This window comes from Pan troglodytes, chromosome 3 (assembly GCF_028858775.2).
Source record: "Pan troglodytes isolate AG18354 chromosome 3, NHGRI_mPanTro3-v2.0_pri, whole genome shotgun sequence".
Classification (NCBI taxonomy): domain Eukaryota; kingdom Metazoa; phylum Chordata; class Mammalia; order Primates; family Hominidae; genus Pan; species Pan troglodytes.
This window is the reverse complement of record NC_072401.2, coordinates 170,125,104-170,147,038: the sequence shown is the minus strand read 5'-3', so window position 1 is coordinate 170,147,038 and position 21,935 is coordinate 170,125,104. Positions and strand designations below refer to the sequence as shown.

General features: G+C 37.3%; 1 protein-coding gene and 1 non-coding gene across 12 annotated transcripts in view; one reads left to right on the top strand and one right to left on the bottom strand.

The window, feature by feature from the left end:
• Nucleotides 1–1,154: 1,154 nt before the first annotated feature.
• Nucleotides 1,155–21,935, top strand: part of DDX60L (DExD/H-box 60 like) — a 123,834-nt gene continuing 103,053 nt past the window's right edge. For 4 of the 11 annotated variants that reach the window (XR_010156232.1, XM_054683915.2, XM_063808445.1 and 1 more), the window contains exons 1-5: nt 1,748–1,907; nt 9,495–9,608; nt 9,780–9,849; nt 10,365–10,554; nt 20,268–20,609. Coding sequence is in view for 10 of the 11 variants with exons in the window: in XM_054683915.2 (XP_054539890.1) it covers nt 9,605–9,608; nt 9,780–9,849; nt 10,365–10,554; nt 20,268–20,609 (606 nt within the window). In the remaining variant the exon portion in view is untranslated. Of the gene's footprint in view, nt 2,090–6,180; nt 6,306–9,494; nt 9,609–9,779; nt 9,850–10,364; nt 10,555–20,267; nt 20,610–21,935 lie in introns of all 11 variants that reach the window. The other 7 variants (XM_054683911.2, XM_063808442.1, XM_063808444.1 and 4 more) reach the window with 7 other exon arrangements.
• Nucleotides 10,762–10,892, bottom strand: LOC112209108 (small nucleolar RNA SNORA51). The gene has a single exon (XR_002943777.1). It is a non-coding gene; the product is annotated as a small nucleolar RNA SNORA51 (small nucleolar RNA).

Here is a 21,935-nt window from a genome sequence, read left to right as displayed (position 1 = left end):
CTGGTAAGGGCAAAAAATGGTTTACTAGATTGAGGTGATCAAGTTGCAGGGAAGGTGCAGAGGAAAGAGAGTGGATGAAGCAGTTGAGAATGTTAGTGAGAGGAAGGTTCAGTGCCTGTTCACAGAGTTGATCCTGGGGAGGTGAAAGAGTGGGGCTCCTAAGGAGACTGAGAGATTGAGGCAAGGGGGAAGTCTCTAAAAAGTGGAAATGGAGTTTATGATTTTCAAGTTTCTGGATAATGTCCAGGCTGGAGTTATGGTAACATATTATTAAAGTGGAAGAGAACTGGATATTGATTTGGAGTAGGGTCTGCTTATGTGCATTGTACATATACTTTGCAGTGGGAAGTGGGATGTGTGGAGTTAACATCTAGGGAATCCCCACCTGATACATCTATATCTTTAAGAGAGAAAAACAACAGCAGACAGTCAATTATATTAAGAACATGTAGGGCCCACTTCTACAACCAAAAGAGGAAATCCCCATTAAATTGTATGTGCTTTGGGGGCGGAATAATGACACTGTAGTATTTAAAAGAACTGGAATGAGATAATATATACAGAGAATATTGTAGATATTATCTTTGGAATTAAATTTTGAAGTCTTGGCTACCATTAACTACCTGTAGGGTCATCGACAAGTAATTGAATTCTCTAAGCCTTATTTACCTCATCCATAAAATAGCAACAGTAAAGTTGCTCATGGGATTTCTGTGAGATTTAATGTGATAATACATGTTAAGGGCTTAGCCTATTGCCTGGCACATAAAAAGCTCAATGAATGCTTTTACAGCAAAGCCCAATTTTCTGCTGCTAGCAAATGCATTCTTATGATACAAAGGTCCAGTATCAGATGCTAGAGAGGAATTCTTCTGAGATGAACTCATGACTTAATCATGAGTCATTTCAGGTTCTTTCTCAATGTCATCCTCATTGAGAAAGAGAATCATAACTATTTTCAACCAAACATAAAATTAAAGAAAAATCCTGACAGAAGTGAGCAATGTTTTCACCTCCTTTTCGAAGCCACTTTATATTCCAGAGTCTGAGAAAAAACTTTGTTCTTCTGGGCTCTTTCTATTGTGAACAAGTCACTTCCACCCTTTCCTTTTCTTGAAGACATAACTTCCGGTTTCGATTTCTCTGCATTTATTACCCAATGCCGTTACTGGGGCACCCTCACCACCACCTTGAATCTCAATACATTCTGCACATGCATAACGTCATGGAATTAAGCGTCTGGAGCACTAAAGACCATGATGGGCTGGGGTTGAAACTCGAATTTCAAACATTAATGAGCTTGATGACAAAACTAAAGAGCATTCTTCTTCTCAATTTAAATTCTCTGTGATAGATGATTGGTCTTTCAAATGTTCACACTGGACAGCTATACTATTGGAAATTTTTCATAAAATGAACTTCTTAGGACAGAAACTCAAAGCCCCTAATCCTTTTTTACTCCATTTTTGCATGTCCAGTACCTTGCCAGAAAAGAAAAACGCCACACCTCAGCATAGACTTTCATAGTGCTTAGCGTGCTGCGTTTACTCTCAGCCTCAATTCCTTGTTTAGAGTCCCAGATTTCTCTGCTTTCTTTCCCTTTACATTTACATGTATGTCCCAGATAGCATATCATCGCTTCTACTATTACTTCCCTAAGATTCTCAGAGTAAACCAATGCAGACCTATATTCTACCTCCAGAAAACTGCGGAAATCGAAAAGGCCTCGCGGTGGAGAAAAGAAACCGAAACTAACTCCCTAGATACAAACTCAGGCGCTGGCTGCTGTGTGGCTCAGAGCGCCCAGTCCGACGCCAGGCTCTGCGCTCGGTCCCCTCTGCTCCACCTCCTCCCCGCGGGGCGTGCAGCTCCGAAGCTCTTTGGACCTAGCAGGTTCGGCGGCCGGGGTGAGGATTGCGGGTGACGTCGGGTGTCGCTAGGGACCCTGGAGCGGAGCTGTCCCGCGGGGGTTCTAGGTTTCCTTCAACATCCAGATGGACCGGGCGGGGAGGTGGCCTGGTGGCTTCGTGCGCGCCGGGCGAGGGGAGCAGGGGCGCCCACTGGGCTCGGGCGGCAGCTTCGCGGAGAGGTAGGGAAGAGGGACAACCGCCGTGAGAGAGGAGAGTGCTCAGGCATTTAACGGGTCCTCTGCACCGGAGGGGGCCTGGGGATCTGGGGTGCTGAGGAGAAAGTAAGGGTCACCACATCTGAGCACAGCCAATCGAACCTGGACATTGACAGGCAGCAAGCCGCTTCCCTTTTTTCCGTCTTGTATTTAAGCTCTTTTTTTTTTTTTTTTTTTTTTTTTGAGTCAGTCTCGCTCTGTCGCCCAGGCTGGAGTGCAGTGGCGTTATCTCTGCTCACTGCAACCTCCACCTTCCGGGTTCACGCTATTCTCCTGCCTCAACCTCCCGAGTAGCTGGGACTACAGGCACCCACCACCACGCCCGGCTAATGTTTTATTTTTTATTTTTAGTAGAGACAGGGTTTCACCATGTTAGCCAGGATGGTCTCGATCTCCTGACCTCGTGACCCGCCCGCCTAGGCCTCCCAAAGTGCTGGGATTACAGGCGTGAGCCACCGCGCCCGGCCGGATTTAAGCTCTTAATAGCGGAAATAAGGTTTTACTATTTCTCTGGAAAGGTACTTCGTTCTCTTTTCCCGCTTCTCTTTTGTTTACAAAGTTACATTGATAAATTTATAATAAACTTCTCAAGGTTTTCCATAATCGAAGAAGCTGACATCGTCCGTGATGGGGCCTTAAGGATTATGAAAGCTCCTAATGACTGCTAGAAAAAGCGGTCAGAACCAAACAGAAGCAAGTCCTTGAAAGACACAATAAGTCCAAACCATAACATCAACGACATACAGACCTTCATGATTTCGAGTGTTCTCCTGAAAGCAGTAACATACCATTCAATCTAAGATTTGCAGTTTGAAGTTTAGTGGAACTCAGGTGCTGAGAGTTGAGGGTACTAAAATAAATGAGGGTGAGTTATGCTTCCAAGGCTCTTCGCCTTCTATCCCAAAGATATTGGGGATAGTTTAGTGTGAATCCTTCCTGATACTCTACAAAGAGACAAGTTTTTGTCTATAGCTCCTATCTGTCTATCCATCCATCCATCCATCCATCCATCCATCCATCCATCCATCATCCAGCCATCCAACCATCCATCCATCGATCGATCCATCATCTGTCTATCTCTAGATCCATACACTTTAAAAGATATTTTGGCTGTCATACTGGTATGCTTTTCTCGGTTCATGATTTATTGGTACCTGTCAGTCTTACTTAGTAATTGCTGTATGATACCCCATGGTATGCTGGGTCATAATTGATCAGTTTTATTTGAAGCAGAAGAGAAAGACATAAAACAAAAATTAAATGCCCTTCTCTACTACTTTCCCCTTCATACTTAGTCTCACAGTTTTAGTTCTCCTGAGGCGTTACCACTCCAAAGATATACATTTCTTTCTTGGTTGCTTATAAATTATATGCTTACAAATCAGTCTTTTGTTTTATCTACTTTAGACAGACTCCGACGACTCCCTGTGAAAGAAATACTTCTAATATGAATTATATATTTTTAAAAATTCTTCTCATGATTAGCTTTATGGCTTTTAATAAAATACCCATGTTAATTATCATCCACGGCTATGTTGATGTGGGTGGAAATCTCTGTGGTTTTCCCTACTGCAGGCTCATTTTCTGCTTTGTAAGTATGGAGACCTGCTGGTTGATTTACTGATATCACCCTTTTTTATAACCTGCTGCTTGTTTTACTGATGTAACCATTTTTAAGGCAGCTCATAGTTTATTTGGAAATACAATTCTCTAAGAAATGTATCCAGCTTCTTATGCTCTAGTTAGTTCCCTATGCCGTTAATTACACCCAGAGAGTTTCTATTTTCATCCTAATTCCCTCTCAAATTAGCATAATCTGTCTTAAGTTCATTTGAAATGATAGTCTGGCCTGGGAAGGTAACACCTCCACCTAATACTTGCAGCAAGGCTAAGTCCTTCTGTTTAACTGAGAATTCTTTATGAGTCTTTGTTGAGCAAGGTTTTTTTTTTTTTTTTTTTTTGTCCTATCACTTTTTATTTGCAGTACAGAAGCTGTCACCTGTGCGACCCAAATTTCTTGGCTCCCTTCCTTCTTCTCCTCCTTTCCCCTCCCCTCCCCTCCCCTTCCCTTCCCTTCCTTTTTAAAATAGGGATGTGGTCTCATTTTGTTGCCCAGGTTGGTCTCCAACTCTTGGCCTTGAGCAGTCCTCCCACATCGGCTTCCCAAAGGGCTGGGATTATAGGTATGAGGCACTGTGTCCAGCCAATTCTCTTCTTTCCAGCTCTGCTTTCATACCACCCAGTTCTGTCTTAAGACATTTCTCTTTCCCATTCTTCCTTGGTCATAGCTTCTCAAAAACAGCAACTAAAACACTATAGACATTGACCATCAACCTTTTCCAATCACTTTTCTGTGAGCATCAGGCTTGTTGGCATGTGGTTGGCTTCCTAGTTTTGAAGGGGATGATTTTTACCAGATATTTTGCTTTGCATCACCTGGGTTTCCAACTTTTAAGCCCAAGAAGCCTAGTTTCTCACTGCCTATTATCTGTCCATTAGGGTGGAGATACATACCATGTTTGATTGGTTTTATAATCTGCGTCTTCTCTTTTTACATCTAAGATGAGGATGAAAATTACAAACCTGTGGTATGTTATGGTTTAATTGTTAGTATTAAGAAAATTAGTGGTACATAAAATGATGGTGTATCTTGCAATTCATGGATTTTTAGATTAAAAGAACGATAGCACTATACCATTATGCAATGATAGGAAGGATTTCACTTTTTTTTTTTTTTTTTATTTTTTTATTTTTTAGACAGAGTCTTGCTCTGTCGCCCAGGCTGGAGTGCAGTGGCGTGATCTCGGCTCACTGCAAGCTCCGCCTCCCAGGTTTATGCCATTCTCCTGCCTCAGCCTCCTGAGTAGCTGGGACTACAGGTGCCTGCCACCACGCCTGGCTAATTTTTTGTATTTTTAGTAGAGACAGGGTTTCACCATGTTAGCCAGGATGGTCTCGATCTCCTGGCCTTGTGATCCGTCCGCCTCGGCCTCCCAAAGTGCTGGGATTACAGACGTGAGCCACCGCGCCCAGCCAAGATTTCACTTTTGTACCAATTTCTGTAGCAGTAAGGGAATGCTAACTTCGGTAGCAATTACAACTTCTAAATTTCAGTGGCATTACACAATAGAAATTTATATATATTGTCCTTCTAAGAGTTCAAAGCAGATTTTCCTGGCCAGTGGGCCCAATAGTGATTCAGGGACCCAGTTTCTTTCATATAGTGGTTCCACTGTTCCCTGGAGTCTTAATGTTCTTTGCACCTAACTTTTTAAAAGAGAAGAGTAGAGAAGGTATACTTACTTCTCGAAAGTCTGGCTATCACTTCCACTCACGTTCCATTGGTAAGACTAATTTCATGGCTATCTCCAGATGCAAAAGAATGGGGAAAATGTAGTCATTGGCCAGATCACTGCTTCTCAGTGATAATTCTTAAATGTGGAAAGAGGAGCATGAATTTTAGTGGATAGTTGATACCTCTGATCCGATACATATGATTTTTTTTTCAATTTTTTTAACTTCCATCAGAATCCAAAAGAAAGTCTTCACATTAGAGTTGGTGTATAAATGTCTTGTTTTTTAATCTATAGGATTCCCTCTTTCTCTCTCTCTTTCTTCATCTCTGACTCTTTGTCTCCCCTCGCTATTCTCTGTTAGTTCTTAAAATTAGAGGCATAATCAGTTCTTTTTAATTTTTTATATTTTTGTTAAGAGTTCACATAGATGGCATCATATTCCATTCAGAGACAGAGAATGTCTTGCTATCTCCATTTTTATGGTATTAGTATCCATTGATGTTCAATATCTAGATCCATTAATTTATTAGATGTTTCAAAATGAGGAAAATATAAATTCCTCATTTCTTCTTTTATTTTTTTGAACTGGGTTACTTCTGTAAAGACAAACTTCTCATACTATTTACTTAATCAGAGTTACACTTTGTATTGACAATAGGGGATAAGTGTTTGCTTGTTTGTTTTTTCATTGCAAAACATGTTCTTTTTAAAAACTTTTATTTCTTAAATCTTTATTTTTTGATTTATCTTCTCTCTTAGTTTGCTAAAGCTGCCATAACAAAATATTATAGAGTGGTGGCTTAAACAACAGAAATTTATTTCTCACTATTCTGGAGGCTGTGAAGTACAAGATCAAGATTCTGGCTGATTCAGTTTCTGGTGAGGTGAGGGCTGTCTTCCTGGCTTGTACATGACTACTTTGTTGCTGTGTTCTGAGAGAGAGAGTGAGCAAGCAGGAGCAAAGGGGGAGGGGCGGGGTGGAGGGGAGAAGGGAGAAGGGAGAGAGTATGAGCTCTCTGATGTTTCTTCTTAAGAAGACACCAGTCCTATCAGATAAGGACCCTATCCTTATAGCCTCCTCTAATCCTAATTACCTCCTGAAGCCCCCATCTCCAATTACCATCACACTGGGGTTTAGGGCTTTAAAATATGAATTTTGGGGGGACATAAACATTTAGTATATAACATTATCTTTGAATGCTATTTCTGGGCTCCCTATTTTTTTTTTTATAAATGATAATAATAGCATTCCTACTCTTTTCCTAACATTTTTCCCTCTTTGTACTTCTCAAATTGGTTAGCTATTTTAATATATTGTCAATGTTCAAAGCATTTACATTTTGGTTCTCTGATTAAATTAAGTTCATTGTTATTTGTCTATACATTGAGTCTAAAAATTGAAAAACAAACACAACATAACTGTATACATAGTATTCATTATGGAGTCAAGTTTTGTGATCAGATCCAAATAGGAAATGCATTCTATATAATTAAAACTTGATTACAGTAGACTTTTCAAAGCATTAAAGAAGATGAAAGACATTGGTCATATGTCAGAGCATTCAGTGTTGGCCATAATGTTAAAAGAGCTGACTTTAATCAGTTTTCACTATGTCCAGGTGCTTTTTAAGCAGTTTATATATTAACACATTTTATCTTGACAACCCTAGGATAATAATAGTATTCCAAATTCGCAGACAGGAAACAGAAACAGAGATGGTAAGCAATTTGCCTCAGGCCACACAACTAGTTAGTTGTAGAATTAGGAATTCAACCCAGGCATCCTGGTTTCAGAGCTCATGTTCTTATTCACTTTAATGCCTCTTTCATTTTGATTCTTTTGTGGCTAAAATGTCTTTCTTTTTTGCCAGACGTTAGATTTTCTCTTTATCTTTGGAGTACTGAAATTTTATCAGGATATATCTAGCTGTGGCTTTCTCTTTTTTCATCAAACTTGTTTTGTTTTTGGAGAACCTTTTTAATCCAGGGATTCATATTTTTCTTCAGCCCTGAGGCAGTCTTCTTAAATTACATTTTCTCACAGTATGTTTTCAATTATTTTCACCACTCGTTCTGGTATCCCAGTTATTTCCTCCAGGATTACCTTTTAATGGATTATATAAGCTTTGATCAATCTTTCATGTGTCTTAATATTTCTTTTATTTCTATCTCATTGTCTTTCTGGACTCTGTCTTTTAACTTGGGATTCTGTTTTATTGTTCAGCAAACTAATTTATTTTATATCTGCAATCTTGCTTTGAATTTTCAAGAGTGCTTTCTTGTTCCTGTATTTTTTTCTTTTCAATAGCAGCATGCAAGCTCCTATTTCATAGATTCAGTATCTTTGATTCTGTATGAAAATTCTAGTGGAATTTTTTAAAGTTCTCTTCTGACTTCTAAATTATCTCTTTTTCTCAGTATGTCTTTTAGAATATTTTGATGTTTTTTAGTTTGTTTATTTATTTGTCTTCATTTTTGGTGTTTATTTTCTGTCTGATCAGTATTTTATATCTGACGATCCTTAATTTTATATTCATACTATAAATTTTAAAAATTACAGTGCTTAATAAAAAAGCTGTTTTAGGCTTTCCTAACCTGTCTCTCTCTTAAATGGGAGGGGCTCTTTGAATGACCACTCCATTCACTCCTTCAGGGCTCATCTGAAATGTCACTTTCTTGGAGATACTGTCTGTAGCAATCCTGTCCAATTCGTTATAACTCTTTTATTTTTCAAATAGTGCTTAACTTTTAAATATTTAAAATTTTATTAATGTTTTTCCACTAAATGATAAGCTCCTAGAGTGCAGCAAAGCCTACTTTTGTCCTTTTCACTGTACTCCCACCCCCAAGTGCAGCGCCTGTCACACAGCAGGTGTTTGCTCATTCAATAGTTGTTGAATAAATGCATTCTGCTTTCTGTCCCTTCAGTTTCACAGAGACTGTACTTACTTTGGCTATAAATACTTTTCTACTTACCAATCCTGTGGCAATGTTGAGTTCTAACCATATTTTGCTGCTATTCTTTATGGTTAATATGAAGTGAAGAAGTGAGTTCTCCCAGAATCACCTCCCAAGACAAGGATTTGAGTGCCAAAAGTTCATTTTGGGAGTGATCAGGAGTGGCCAGAAACTTATTTTGGGGGTGACCCAGAGTCACTAATAAGCAGCATTCAGTGATTTCTTCTACCTGTGATATATACTCATTTCTTCAGTTATCTTTAGTAATCAAATGACTTGATAGTTCTATTTCTAGCCCAGAAACTTGGCCACCTTTCAGTGTGCTTTGTTCAAGCCCCATCGTCCATCCTCCTGTCCTTGCTAGGATCTGAGGAGTCATCCGTGACACTCCCAACTCTCCCTTCCCATGTGGAATCTATTGCCAAACTATGTCACATTTATCTTCAAAATGGCCCCCCAATAAATCCACATCTCTCCAGCTCTAAATAGCACCACATTAGCTCAAACCACCATCATCTTTCTACAGGACTATTTCAGTAGCTTTCTTTATGCACCTCCCCATCCAATCTGCTCTCTCTACTAAAGATAGAGTAATGTTTACCAAGTGCAAGTGTAATCAAATTACAATCAGTTTAAAACCCATCAATGGCTGAGTTTAGCTCTGAGGATGAAGACAAAACACCTTAAAATTCCTTAAAAGACTGCCTAGCTTCCTTTTTCTCTAACCTTATCTGACACAGCCTTACCCTCTGCTGCAGCCGCACTAACTTCTTTTCTGAATCTTGTACTTTCCATACTGTCCTCTGTCACAGGGCCTTTGCACATGCTGTTCTGTTTGCCAAGAATACTTTTTATTGCTTTTTTTGGGAGGCAAATTAACTATAAGGGAGTACTCATTCCTTCAGATCTCAGTTCATGCATTAATTCCTTAGGGAAGCCACCCTCATCTCTGTGCCTTTTGTCACATTTGTGATTTGAAATTTTTTGTATGATTATTTGATCAATCTTTGCTTATTTACTAGACTGCTTGCTCTGTGGAAATTGTAACCATATTTTTTGGGTCCATTTCTTTGTTTTAGGAATAACTGCAGTTCTATTTTTTTCTTTTATTACAGAGGTGCCATTCACATCAAATGTAGCCATTTTAGAGGTGTCAAAATAAATCAGCCATATTTAATAAATTCCAGCTCTACTCTTCTACCCTGTAGCCCAAGAAGCAGCAACGATGGGTAATTCTCAATCTTTGATATTTGTAGCCTATAAAGCAACAATCTTGTAAGATATTCAGATTCAATAATGTTACAAAGTAATTGGATGTCTATATTTCATTTCCTTAATAATTACTAAATTATATAGCTGTGTAAAAATATTGATGGCTCAAAAAATCTCCTTATTTTTAGGGTCAAAGGATCATGCAGTATTTTTCAGGGAAATGACACAGTTAATTTTGAATGAAATGCCAAAAGCTAGGTAAGTACTTTGAAGTAAAAAAGAAGGAGCTATACTATTGTATGCTCTGTGTTTCCACATCCCTCTTAACCCGTATACATATACATGATCACTCAACCTGTTTATCTTGGAGCAGCTTGGAGATGATGGGAACGCACTCTTCTTCCTATAGTTGTCTTAGCTGTCACTGAACAGATTGTTTCCTAAAACAATCAGATTCATGGAGCTGGGAGTTATATATGTCCTTATCCAGAATAACAGGCTTTAGAATCATATTCTCAAGTTCAAATCCTGGCTCTGCCATTTAGCATTGGATAATTTCCTTTGCCTCTCTGAGCCTAATTTTATTTTAATAAAATAGTAATTGTGCTATCTCCTTCTTATAAAGGACAGTTGCTTAAATGAGGTATTTGAAAAGGCATCATGGACTGGCATGAGGTACTCAAACAGTAGCTTATGCAATAATAGTAACAACAACAGCAACAAAGTCTCTGTGAAACATCTGTGATTTTTATTCTCTTTGATTTTTATTTTAGGTATTCCAGCATATTAAATGATTTTGTGGAATCTAATTTTTTTGTGATTGATGGAGATTCCTTGCTTGTCACATGCCTGGGTGTAAAATCATTCAAGTGGGGACAGAATCTCCACTTTTTCTATCTGGTTGAATGCTATCTTGTGGATCTTCTGAGTAACGGAGGACAATTCGCCATAGTTTTCTTTAAGGTAATATATGATGATTGATGTTGTTTTAGTCCTTTGAAGACTATAACTGAAATGTCTTAACCTAAAGAGCCTTTGACCTAAAATGAAGCATGTCATCATAGAAAATATAAAAAGACAGGTTAACAAAAGAAAAAATTACCCATAATTTCACTACTCAGAGATAACCATTCTTTATTTTTTATTTTATTAAATTTTTTTCCCTCAACTCTATGTTCCCACATTCACAATATAGATCAGGCACAGAGCCTGGGCTGAGGGGTATATTGGGTAGGTTTACTCTACCTCCTTTTCTATATAGTCAGTGTAAGAATTCAGCATGTGGTAAGCACCAGCAAGCCCATTCTTTAAGTTTCAATATTTTATTATAAAAGTTCAAATACAGATAAGTTGAAAGGTTGTAGAGCAAATATCTATATCCCACCATCTAAATCCTACAATTACATTTTATTTTACTTACTTCTTCATATATCTGTAAGCTTATCCATGCCTTTATTCACCTGTCAATCCTTTTATTTTGGGGGTACGTTTCAAAATAGTTGTAGACATTACATTTACTCTGAAACACTTCATCATACATGCCATTAACTAGAGTTCGGTACTTATTTGCAGGTTTTTTTGATGGTAAAATTTACATGAAATAAAATGCACAGATCTTAAATGTGTTACAAAAAGTTTTGCTCCAACCTAATGCCATTTAACGAGCTTTGGCACGTGCATAGTATTTACCAGTACATTGAGTTTTGACACACGCATGCACGTGTAACCCAAACTCTTGTTCCACAATATGTCTTCTCATGCCCCTGCCCAGTCCATCCTCATCCCATCCCCTAGAAGCAACCACTGTTTAAATCCTTTCTATTGCCTTCTTGAGTTTTGCCTGTTGTAGAACTTTCTTTTTTTTTTTAGATGGAGTTTCGCTCTTTTTGCACAGGCTGGGGTGCAATGCCGTGATCTCGGCTCACTGCAACCTCCACCTCCTAGGTTCAAGTGATTCTACTCTCTCAGCCTCCCAAGTAGCTGGGATTACAGGCGTGTGCCACCATGCTCAGCTAATTTTTGTATTTTTAGTAGAGACAGGGTTTCATCATATTGGTCAGGCTGGTGTTGAACACCTGACCTGAGACAATCCACCCACCTTGGTCTCCCAAAGTTCTAGAACTTTTAATAAATAGAATTTTACAATATGAACTCTTTGTATAAACCTTTCATTCAACATAATATTTTTTAGAGGCATCCATTTTTTTGTGTGCAGTGGTATTTTGTTCTTTTTATCACTTTTGAGTAAGGTTTTATTGTAGAAATGTGCCACGGTTTGTTTACCCATTTTCTTGTTGAGTGGACACTTTCCTGTTGAGCAGTCTCTTTCAATATCTTGCCTAGATGAATAAAGCTACTATGTGCATTCACATGCAAGTCTTCGTGTGGACGTAAGTTTTTATTTTCCTTGTGCATGTATCTGTGATTGAAATATATGTTTTATAAAACTGCCAAAGCTTTTCCTAAGGTAGTTGTGCCCCTTTACACTCACTCCAGCAATGAATAACAGTTCTGGTGCCCTGTGTAGTTGCAAACATTTGTATTTGGTCAGTCCAGCCATTCTGGTAGATGTTATGTCCCTGTGTTTTAATTGGTATTTATCAAATGGCTAATGATGTTGCCTACTTTTTCAAGTGCTTATTGTTCATTTGTATACTATGACTTGTGAAGCATCTGCTCGTATCTTTTGACCATTTTAAATTGGGTTCTTTATCTTTTTAATATTGAGTTGTAGTAGTTCTTGATATATTCTGTATACAACCTCTTGTCATGTATATTATTGCAAATATATTTTCCCAGTCTGTGGCTTGTCACTTCATTTTGAGACGGAGTCTCGCTCTGTCACGTAGGCTGGAGTGCAGTGGCGCAATCTTGGCTCACTGCAACCTCTGCCTCCCGGGTTCATGCCATTCTCCTGCCTCAGCCTCCTAAGTACTTGGAACTACAGGCATGCGCTACCATGCCCGGCTAATTTTTTTGTATTTTTAGTAGACATGGGGTTTCATCGTGTTAGCGGGATGGTCTTGATCTCCGGACCTCGTGATCTACCCGCCTCTGCCTCCCAAAGTGCTGGGATTACAGGCATCAGCCACCGTGCCCGGCTGCCACTTAATTTTCTTAGTACTATCTTTGGATGACCAGATATTTTAATTTTGGTGAAATCTAACTTATTATTCCTTAATGGTTATTGTGCCTGTATCCTGATAAGAATCATTGCCTATCTCTTAGTCACAAAGATATTTTCCTATATTTATTAATAATTCTAGAAGTATGTAGTTTCAGCTTTTGCATTTTGGTCTATGATATTTCTTGAATTAATTTTTGTGTGTTTGTGGTGTGAATGGGGGATTGAGGTTGATTTGTTCCAGCATCCATTGTTGAGAACATTTTTCTTCTACCAGTGGATTGCTTTGGTTTCTTCATCAAAAATCAAATGATTATATATGTGTAGGTCCATTTCTGGGCTTTCTACTATGTTCCATCAAAGGATTTAACAAATTACCAGTACCACAATGTCCTGATTTGTGTAATTTTATAGTAAATCTTGAAGCCCACTTTGTTCTTCTTTGTTTAACTTTGGCTATTCTAGGTTCTCTGCATTTCCACACGAATTTTAGAATCAGCTTGCCAATTTCTATTTAAAAAGAACGATGGGATTTTAATGATATTCATTAAATTTGTAGACCAATATAGTCTTTCAGTTAGTGAACACAATATGTATCTCTGTTTTTTAAGATCTCTAATTTATTTTATCAGTTTTGTAGTCTTCAGTGTGGAGGCGTTGCACATCTTTTGCTAAATCTATTTCAAGATATTTCATGTTTTGATCTTACTGTAAATTGAATTTTTAAAAATAATTTTTTAGTTTTTGCTGCTTGTATATAGAAGTAGAATTGATTTTTGTTTGTTAACTGGTATCCTGCAATCTTATTAAAACAACTTATTAATTTCAGTGGCTTATTTGTATATTTCTTAGATTTTTCAATGTCTTCAGTGAATAAATACATGCTTATTTCTTATTTTCCAATTTTATTTTTTAATTGCTTTTTCTTGCCTTATTACAGTGATTGGCACCTCTAGAAATGCTGAAGTAGAGTGAGTGGGAATCTTTACCTGGTTCTTGATCTTAAAGGGAAAGTGTCCATTATTTCCCTACTAGGTATCATATTAGCTGTAGTTATTTTACGTATATCCATTATCAAATTGAGAAAATTTCTTCTTATTTTAGGTTTTCTGAGAGTTTCTATAATTAATAGGTGTTACATTTTAAAAAATGCTTTTTCTACATTTATGGAAACTCTGATACACCTTTCCTCTTTTACTTTCTTAATTTGGTAGATTACATTAAGTGATTTTTAAATATTAATTCAATCTTTTATTCCTGGGAAAACCTTAGTTGGTCATGATAGATATCCTTTCTTTAATATATTGCTGGGTTTGATTTGCTAATATTTTAAGTGTTTTTGGTATATAGTCATGAAAAACATTAATCTGTAATTTTACTTATTTATTTATTTATTTATTTATTTATTTATTTATTTATTTGAGATGGAGTCTCACTCTGTAGCCCAGGCTGGAGTACAAAGGCACGGTCTCGGCTCACTGCAACCTTCGCCTCCCAGGTGCAAGCAATTCTTCTATCTCAGCCTCCTGTGTAGCTGGGATTACAGGCATGCGCCACCATGCCTGGCTGATTTTTGTATTTTTAGCAAAGATGGGGTTTCCCCATGTTGGTCAGGCTGGTCTTGAACTCTGGACCTCAGGTGATCCGCCTGCTTCAGCCTCCCAAAGTGCTGAGATTACAGGCATGAGCCACCGTGCCAGGCCAATTTTATTTTTTATAATGCCTTCGTTTGGTTTTGGTATCAGGATCATGCCGACCTGGTGAATGTGTTGAAAAGTCCATTTTCCTCTTCTATTTTCTGAAAAAGTCTTTATGAGATTGGTATTATTTCCTCAGACGAATTTGATAAAATTTGATCAAATTTTCCTGTGAAACCATTTGGGTCTAGAGTTTTCCTTGGAAGAAAATTTTTGATAACAAAGTCAATTTCTTTAATAAATATAGGGCCATTTAGACTTTCTGTTTTATCTTGTGTCAGTTTTGTTAATTGTATATGTCAAGGGATTTGCCCGCCTTATCTAAGTTGTCTAATATTTTGGCATAAAGTTGCCTATAATATTCTCTTATTTTCCTCTTATTGCCTAAAGATTTGTAGTGATGTTAGTGTTAGTTAGCTCCTTCTTTCATTTTTTTTTTTTTTTTTTGGAATGGAAACTAAATTTTCTTTTTTTAAAATTTGAAACAGGGTCTCAGTCTATCTCCCAGGCTGCAACACAGCAGTAGCGTGATTTTGGCACACTGTAACCTCTGTGTCCTGGGCTCAAGTGAACCTCCCACCTCAGCCTCCTGAGTAGCTGGGACTACAGGCGTGTGGCAGCATGGTTGGCTAATTTTTGTATTTTTTATAAAGATGGGGTCTTGCTGAGTTGTACAGGCTAGTCTCCAACTCCCAAGGTCAAGCAATCCACCTACCTTGGCCACCCAGAGTGCTGGGATTACAGGCATGAGCCACTGTGCCTAGCCACTAAATATTTATTTTTTCATTCATTTTCAGATTATGCAGTTTTACACTGAATAACACAGAAGGAAACTAAAATTACCAACAGTTTATATGTAAGCTTGATTCCTGTCTTAAGGAAAAGAAGAACACTACAAAAGCAACACGTATTCTAACAAAACGTGTTCTAACAAAACATGTTAGAACAAACAAAAAACAAAAAACCTCTAAAAAGCTTTCATGTTACACTCCCATTTTGTGAATTGGCAGCTGTCTGTGTCCCTTAAATCTTTGATTATCTGCTGCTTTCTGTGTAGCAGGCAACAAAGCACACAGATTGTAACTATAGCTTACCAAAAGGGGATACATGGACCATATATCCATCACCTGGATACTCTAAACCAGTTTTTAAACATAAACTGCAGAAATCCTGACTAATACAGCAAAATAAGACTTTATTTTTTGGCTAGCTGCTAGTGACAACCAGTGATGCCGTAACAGGAGGGGACTGGTCAGAAACATGACACCAACTCTTAATGGCAACTGCTCTACTTGAAATTCACATCTGGTGAAATGAGGACAGATTTTTATTCCTCTATTTTTGAATGATAAGTATCATCACATAATTTTACAAATTGAAATGTAATTTGTCATTGTTGTATCTCTGATTCTATAACCTGATATACTGCTAAGGGAAAATAAGGTGTTAACTTTTTAAAAAATGTGTGAAAGCCGTAATATCATCTACTGTATATGACAAAGCCTCACAGATTCTCTATTGTGATAATTTCAATTTTCTTCTGCCCTCATTTATCCTTTATATTGCTAAGTTGTGTCTTCTCTCTTCTTGATTAATCTAGTTAGTGATTTATCAATTTTGCTGATGTTTTCAAAGACCTAGCTTTTTTCACTTTGTTAATTTTCTGTATTGTCTTTTTTTTAATTTCACTGATTTCTACTCTTGTCTTTATTTGTTTCTCTTGGATTTTTCTTACTCTTTTTTCCACTAACTTCATAAATTGAAATTTTAAGCCAAGATCTTTTTTATTTTCTATTTATGAACAGTAAAATTTTTCTTGTAAGCTCTGTTTTAGCTACATATCACAAATTTGCATCTAATGGTTTTTTCTTTACCATTTAATTAGAAATAATTTCTAACATCTCTTGTGATTCTTTTTTCTTTGACTGGTGGATTATTTAGAAATTTGTTGTTTTAAAAGCTGGGGGTATTTCACTACTAGATTTCAAGGTATTCCACAAAGCTCTAGTAACCCAAACAGCATGGTACTGGCATAAAAACACAGTTGGACCAGTGGAACAGAATAGAGAACCCAAAAATAAATTCACGTATTTACAGCTAAATGATTTTTGACAAAAACATATCAAGAACGTTCACTGGGGAAAGGACAGTGTCTTCAGTAAATGGTGCTCAGGAAATTGGATATTCATATGCAGGAAAATGAAACTGAACCCTCACTTTCACTATATTAAAAAATCAATTCAAAATGGATTGAGGACTTAAATGTAGGACCCAAAACTATGAAACTATTAGAAAAAAGCATAGGGGAAATGCTTCAGGACATTGGTTAGTGTGAAGATCTTATGGAGAAGACTTCAGAAGCACAGGTAGCAAAAGCAAAAGTAGACAAATGGGATTATATCAAACTAAAAAGTTTCCGCACAGGAAAGGAAATAATCCACAGAGTAAAGAGACACCTTCAGAATGGGAAGAATATTTGTCAGTATTTATCCTACAAGGAATTAATATCCAGGATATGCAGGGAACTCAAACATCTCAATAGCAAAAGAAAAAAAAAAGATAATCCAATTAAAATGTGGGCAAGTGAGCTGAATAGGCATCTCTCAATAGAAGACATACAAATAGCCAAAACATGTATAAAAGCATAGTCAACATTATTAATCATCAGAGAAATGCAAATCCAAACCATAATAAGATAGCATCTCACCCCATTAGAATAGCTATTGTCAAAAAGACAAAAAAAAATGCTAGTAAGGATGTAGAGAAAGGGGAACTCATGCTGCTGGTATGAATTTGAATTAATTCAGTAATTATGGAAAACAGTATGGAGGTTCCTCAAAAAACACAGAAAGGAATTACTATATGAACCAGCAACTCCACTACTAGGTATATATTCAAAGGATAGGAAATCAGTATGTTAAAGAGATATCTGCTGTCCTGTGTTTATTGCAACACTATTTACATAGCCAACATATGGAAACAAACTAAGTGTTCATCAACAGATGAATGGATAAAGAAAATGTGGTGTATATATACACTATATAATACTATTTGGCTATAAAAAACAAAATTTGGTCATTTGTGGCAACATGATGATCTTGGAGGACATTATTGCACCATAGGGTAGATATAATTAACAGTAATTTATTGCATTTTTTCACATAGTTAGAAGAGCAGATTTGGCATGTTTCCAACACATGCACACACACAAATAATTGTGTCTGATGTGATCAATATGCTAATTACTCTGATTTGATCATTACGCATTGTATACATATATATCAAAATATCACCCTGTACTCCATAGATATGTGCAATTAGTCCAGGTGAGGTGGTTCACATGTGTAATAACAACACTTTGAGAGGCTGAGTGGGGAGGATCATTTGAAGCCAAGAGTACAAGACCAGTGTGAATAACAAAGTGAGATCCTGTTTCTACCAAAAAAAAAATACAATTATAAAGTCACTTAAGGATGATTTTAAAAATTAAAAAACTATTGTTTTAATGTATAAATTCTTGTTTTTTCTAGATGTATTATTGATTTCTAATTTAATTCCATTGTGGTTGAAGAAAATATTTCTGTATAATTTCAATTATTTAAACATCTATTGGGACTTGTTTTGACATCCAATACATGGCCTATTTTGGTGAATGTACCATGTGTTCTTGGAAATAATATATATTCTACAGTTCTTGAATATAATCTTCTAGAAATGTCATTAAGTCAGAGTAGTTGATAGCTAAAATTAATTTTTATTTGCAACAATAGATACTTATTTTAAGGACACCTAGGAACATGAGGTAGGAGGAGACTTCCCTCAACCATCTTTCTTTGCTCTCTGATTTTGTATGCTTAAATTCTAGGAAGCACTTTAGGATCAAAACTGAGAAGAAATTGTATTTACATTCCAGTAGAATGGCAAATCAATAGAGGCACTATCCTTATTTGGATTGATCTATATAAACATCCTCAACAGTGTATTATACTATGGTTTTTAAAAATTACAGATTGAATGGCTTCCAATTTTAACAAATCTCAACCCAAATACAAAAGTATATTATGAACCCATTCCCTCATCCTACTCCTAGAAGCAATTGTTGTTTTACTCCTAAGAATTCTAGTCTATATTTGTTCACTCTTTATACATAGGATTTTTTTGGGGTGGGGGTTAGTTTTGGCACCATTAAAAGTGAAAGCAGTGTTTTGATTGATACCTATAGAAAAGTCAGGGTTCTTTTTAAATTATTACAGTCTAGTAGGCTAGAGTGTCAATATCATTTAAAAACAGATTTTTTTTTTTAACTTAGTTCAGGGGTACATGTGCAGGTTTGTTATATAGGTAAGCTTGTCTTATGGGGGTTTGTTGTACAGATTATTTCTTCACCCAGGTATTAAGCCTGGTACCCATTAATTATTTTTCCTGATACTCCCACCTCTCACCCTCCACCCTCCGCCCTCCAATAGGCTGCAGTGTCTGTTGTTTTCCTCTATGTGTCCATGTGTTCTCATCATTTAGCTCCCACTTACAAGTGAGAACATGCAGTATTTGGATTTCTGTTTTTGCATTTGGGACATGATCTCATTCTTGTTTATGAATGCATAGTATTCCATGATGTATATGTAGCACATTTTCCTTGTCCAGTCTATCATCAATGACTTAGTTTGATTTCATGTCTTTGCTATTGTGAATAGTGCTGCGGTGAACATATGCGTGCATGTGTCTTTATGATGGAATGATTTATATTTCTTTGGGTATATACCCAGTAATGGGATTGCTGGGTCGAATGGTAGATCTTTCAGGAATTGCCACAGTTTTCCACAATGGTCAAACTAATTTACACTCCCACCAACAGTGTTAAGCATTCCTTTTTCTCTGCAACCTTATCAGCATCTGTTATTTTTTGATGTTGAGTTATTTTAACTCTCATTTTTTATTATTTTTAATAATAGCCATCTGACTGGCATGAGATGATATCTCATTGTGGTTTTGATTTGCATTTCTCTAATGATCAGGGATGCTGAGCTTTTTTATATGCTTACTGGCTGCATGTGTGTCTTCTTTTGTTTTTGTTTTTGTTTTTGTTATGAGACACAGTCTCTCTGTCACCCAGGCTGGAGTGCAGTGGCATGATCTCGGCTCACTGCAACCTCCGCCTCCCGGGTTCAAGCGATTTTCCTGCTTCAGCCTCCCAAGTAGCTGGGCTTGCAGGCACCCACCACTGTGCCCAGCTAATTTTTGTATTTTTAGTAGAAACAGGGTTTCACCACGTTGGCCAGACTGGTCTCGTCCTCCTGACCTCAGATGATCCACCCACCTCGGCCTCCTAAACTGCTGGGATTATAGGCGTGAGCCACTGCGCCTGACCATGTCTTCTTTTGAAAAGTGTCTGTTTATGTCCTTTGCCCACTTTTTAGTGGGTTTCTTTTTTCTCTTGTAAATTTGAAAAATAGAAATTTTGATTTGCCAAGAAAAGCCTTACATTATTTAGGGAGGGACACGTCACCTGGAATGTTACATTTTTATCTACTAATAGTGATTTACATCAGCTTCTCAATTCAGATGAAATACATCTATCCACTTGCTACTTTAATCCCTATTTGAACATAGATAGTAAAAGAATTAGAAGTGAAGTAGTAGTGTATGCCTGCTCAAATAAAAGAGATGAATCTATATAATCCACATTTTGACCTGTGGCATGCACTTGTGGAATGAGTCAAGTTTAAAGCCCTTGAACAAAACAATTAGATCACATGAGTTCAGTCCTATATAGCTTTGTGCTGTAAGCAACAAAATTAACAAATAATTAAAGGAAGATTTGAAAATGATGCACTTGTTTCTTTTTCTCACCACAGGATGCTGAATATGCATATTTTGATTTTCCTGAACTTCTTTCATTGAGAACTGCTTTAATTCTCCACCTTCAACACAATACTAACATTGATGTGCAAACGGAGTTTTCTGGATGCTTATCACAAGATTGGAAGTTATTCTTGGAACAGCATTACCCGTATTTTCTGATAGTTTCAGAGGAAGGCCTGAGTGATTTACAAACGTACCTTTTTAACTTCCTAATCATACATTCCTGGGGAATGAAAGTCAACGTTGTGCTTTCATCAGGGCATGAATCTGATACTCTCAGATTTTATGCACATACTATGGAAAGCACAGACAGAAACCAAACTTTTTCCAAGGAGGTAATTGACATTAATAACTCTCATTTTTTGTCCTGATTTCTTGTTTTAATTCTCAAAATCACTAACTCAATATTCTTTCTGTATTTTTTAATGGAACTTATTATAGGCAGTCTCCGAAGAGGTAATACATTTAATAATGGTAACAATGATAATGACAGACATTTATTAAGCACTTATGCCAATTCCTTTTCCTAAATTTCTCTTAATTCTCAGGGTACTCCTATAAGGTTTGTAGCATTATTATATCTATCTATTCATATCTAATTATGGTATTGTCACCTCATCTGTGAAAGAATATTTAGAGTATTGAAGTAATTTGCTCATGTTAAGTACCTAATTGTAGTATAATAAGAAATATATTTGCACTTTATCCCCAGTTGCTGTCACAGAGCCCCTAAAACCCTTGGAATTTCTTGAGTAATAATAATGTCTTTTGTTATTTGTAAGGAGCTGCTTTTGATCACATCTGAATTTTTCCTAATGAGGTAACCTAGGGTGGGGCCCCTGGATAGCCTCAGGGTTGGGCTGGCCACCAAAAGGACCAAGCCATCAGAGGCTGGAAGCTTCAGTCCCAGCCACCAACCTCTGGGAAGGAGAGTAAGAGGGGCTAGATATTAAGCTCTATAAAAACTCTCGAACAGTGAGGTTTGTTCAACTCCCAGGTTGGGAAGTCCTGGGAGGGTGGTGCACCCAGGGTGTTACTGGGGCCATCTGCCCCTCTCCTCATACCTTGCCCTGTGCATCTGTTCCATCTGGCTGTTCCACAGTTGAATCCTTCATAATAAACTGGTAATAGCAAGCAAACCACTTTTCCTGAGTTCTGGTGAACTATGCTAGCAAATTACCAAACGTGAGGAGGGAACCCCAGATTTGTAGCTGGTCTGTCAGCATGTGAAGCCCGGCATTTGTGATTCGTGTCTGAAGTGGGAGGCAATCTTGTTGGACTGAGTCCTTACCCTGTGCGGCCTGCCTTAACCCAGGGTAGTTAGTGTTGGAATGGAATTAAATTATATGGCACCCAGTTGGTGTCTGGAGAGAATTAGGCAATTATTGGTATGGAAAACCCATACTTTTTTTTTTTGTTAGTGTTATAAGTAAAGAAGTGGTTTTCCTTTACGAATAAAAGGTTGACAGTGGATTTCCCCAAAGGAGTATGTCTCTAGCTTCCATATTTAGCCGTAGGGTGTCCTGCCGCCCAGATCCTGGAAAGCAAGAAATGCATTTAACTGGAAATCCATGTGTTTAGAGGTTCGTGTGTTGCGTATAGGCAGTGAAATGATGGGTAACATGGAGGAAGGACCCTTAATGAGAAAGAAATGAAGAAGA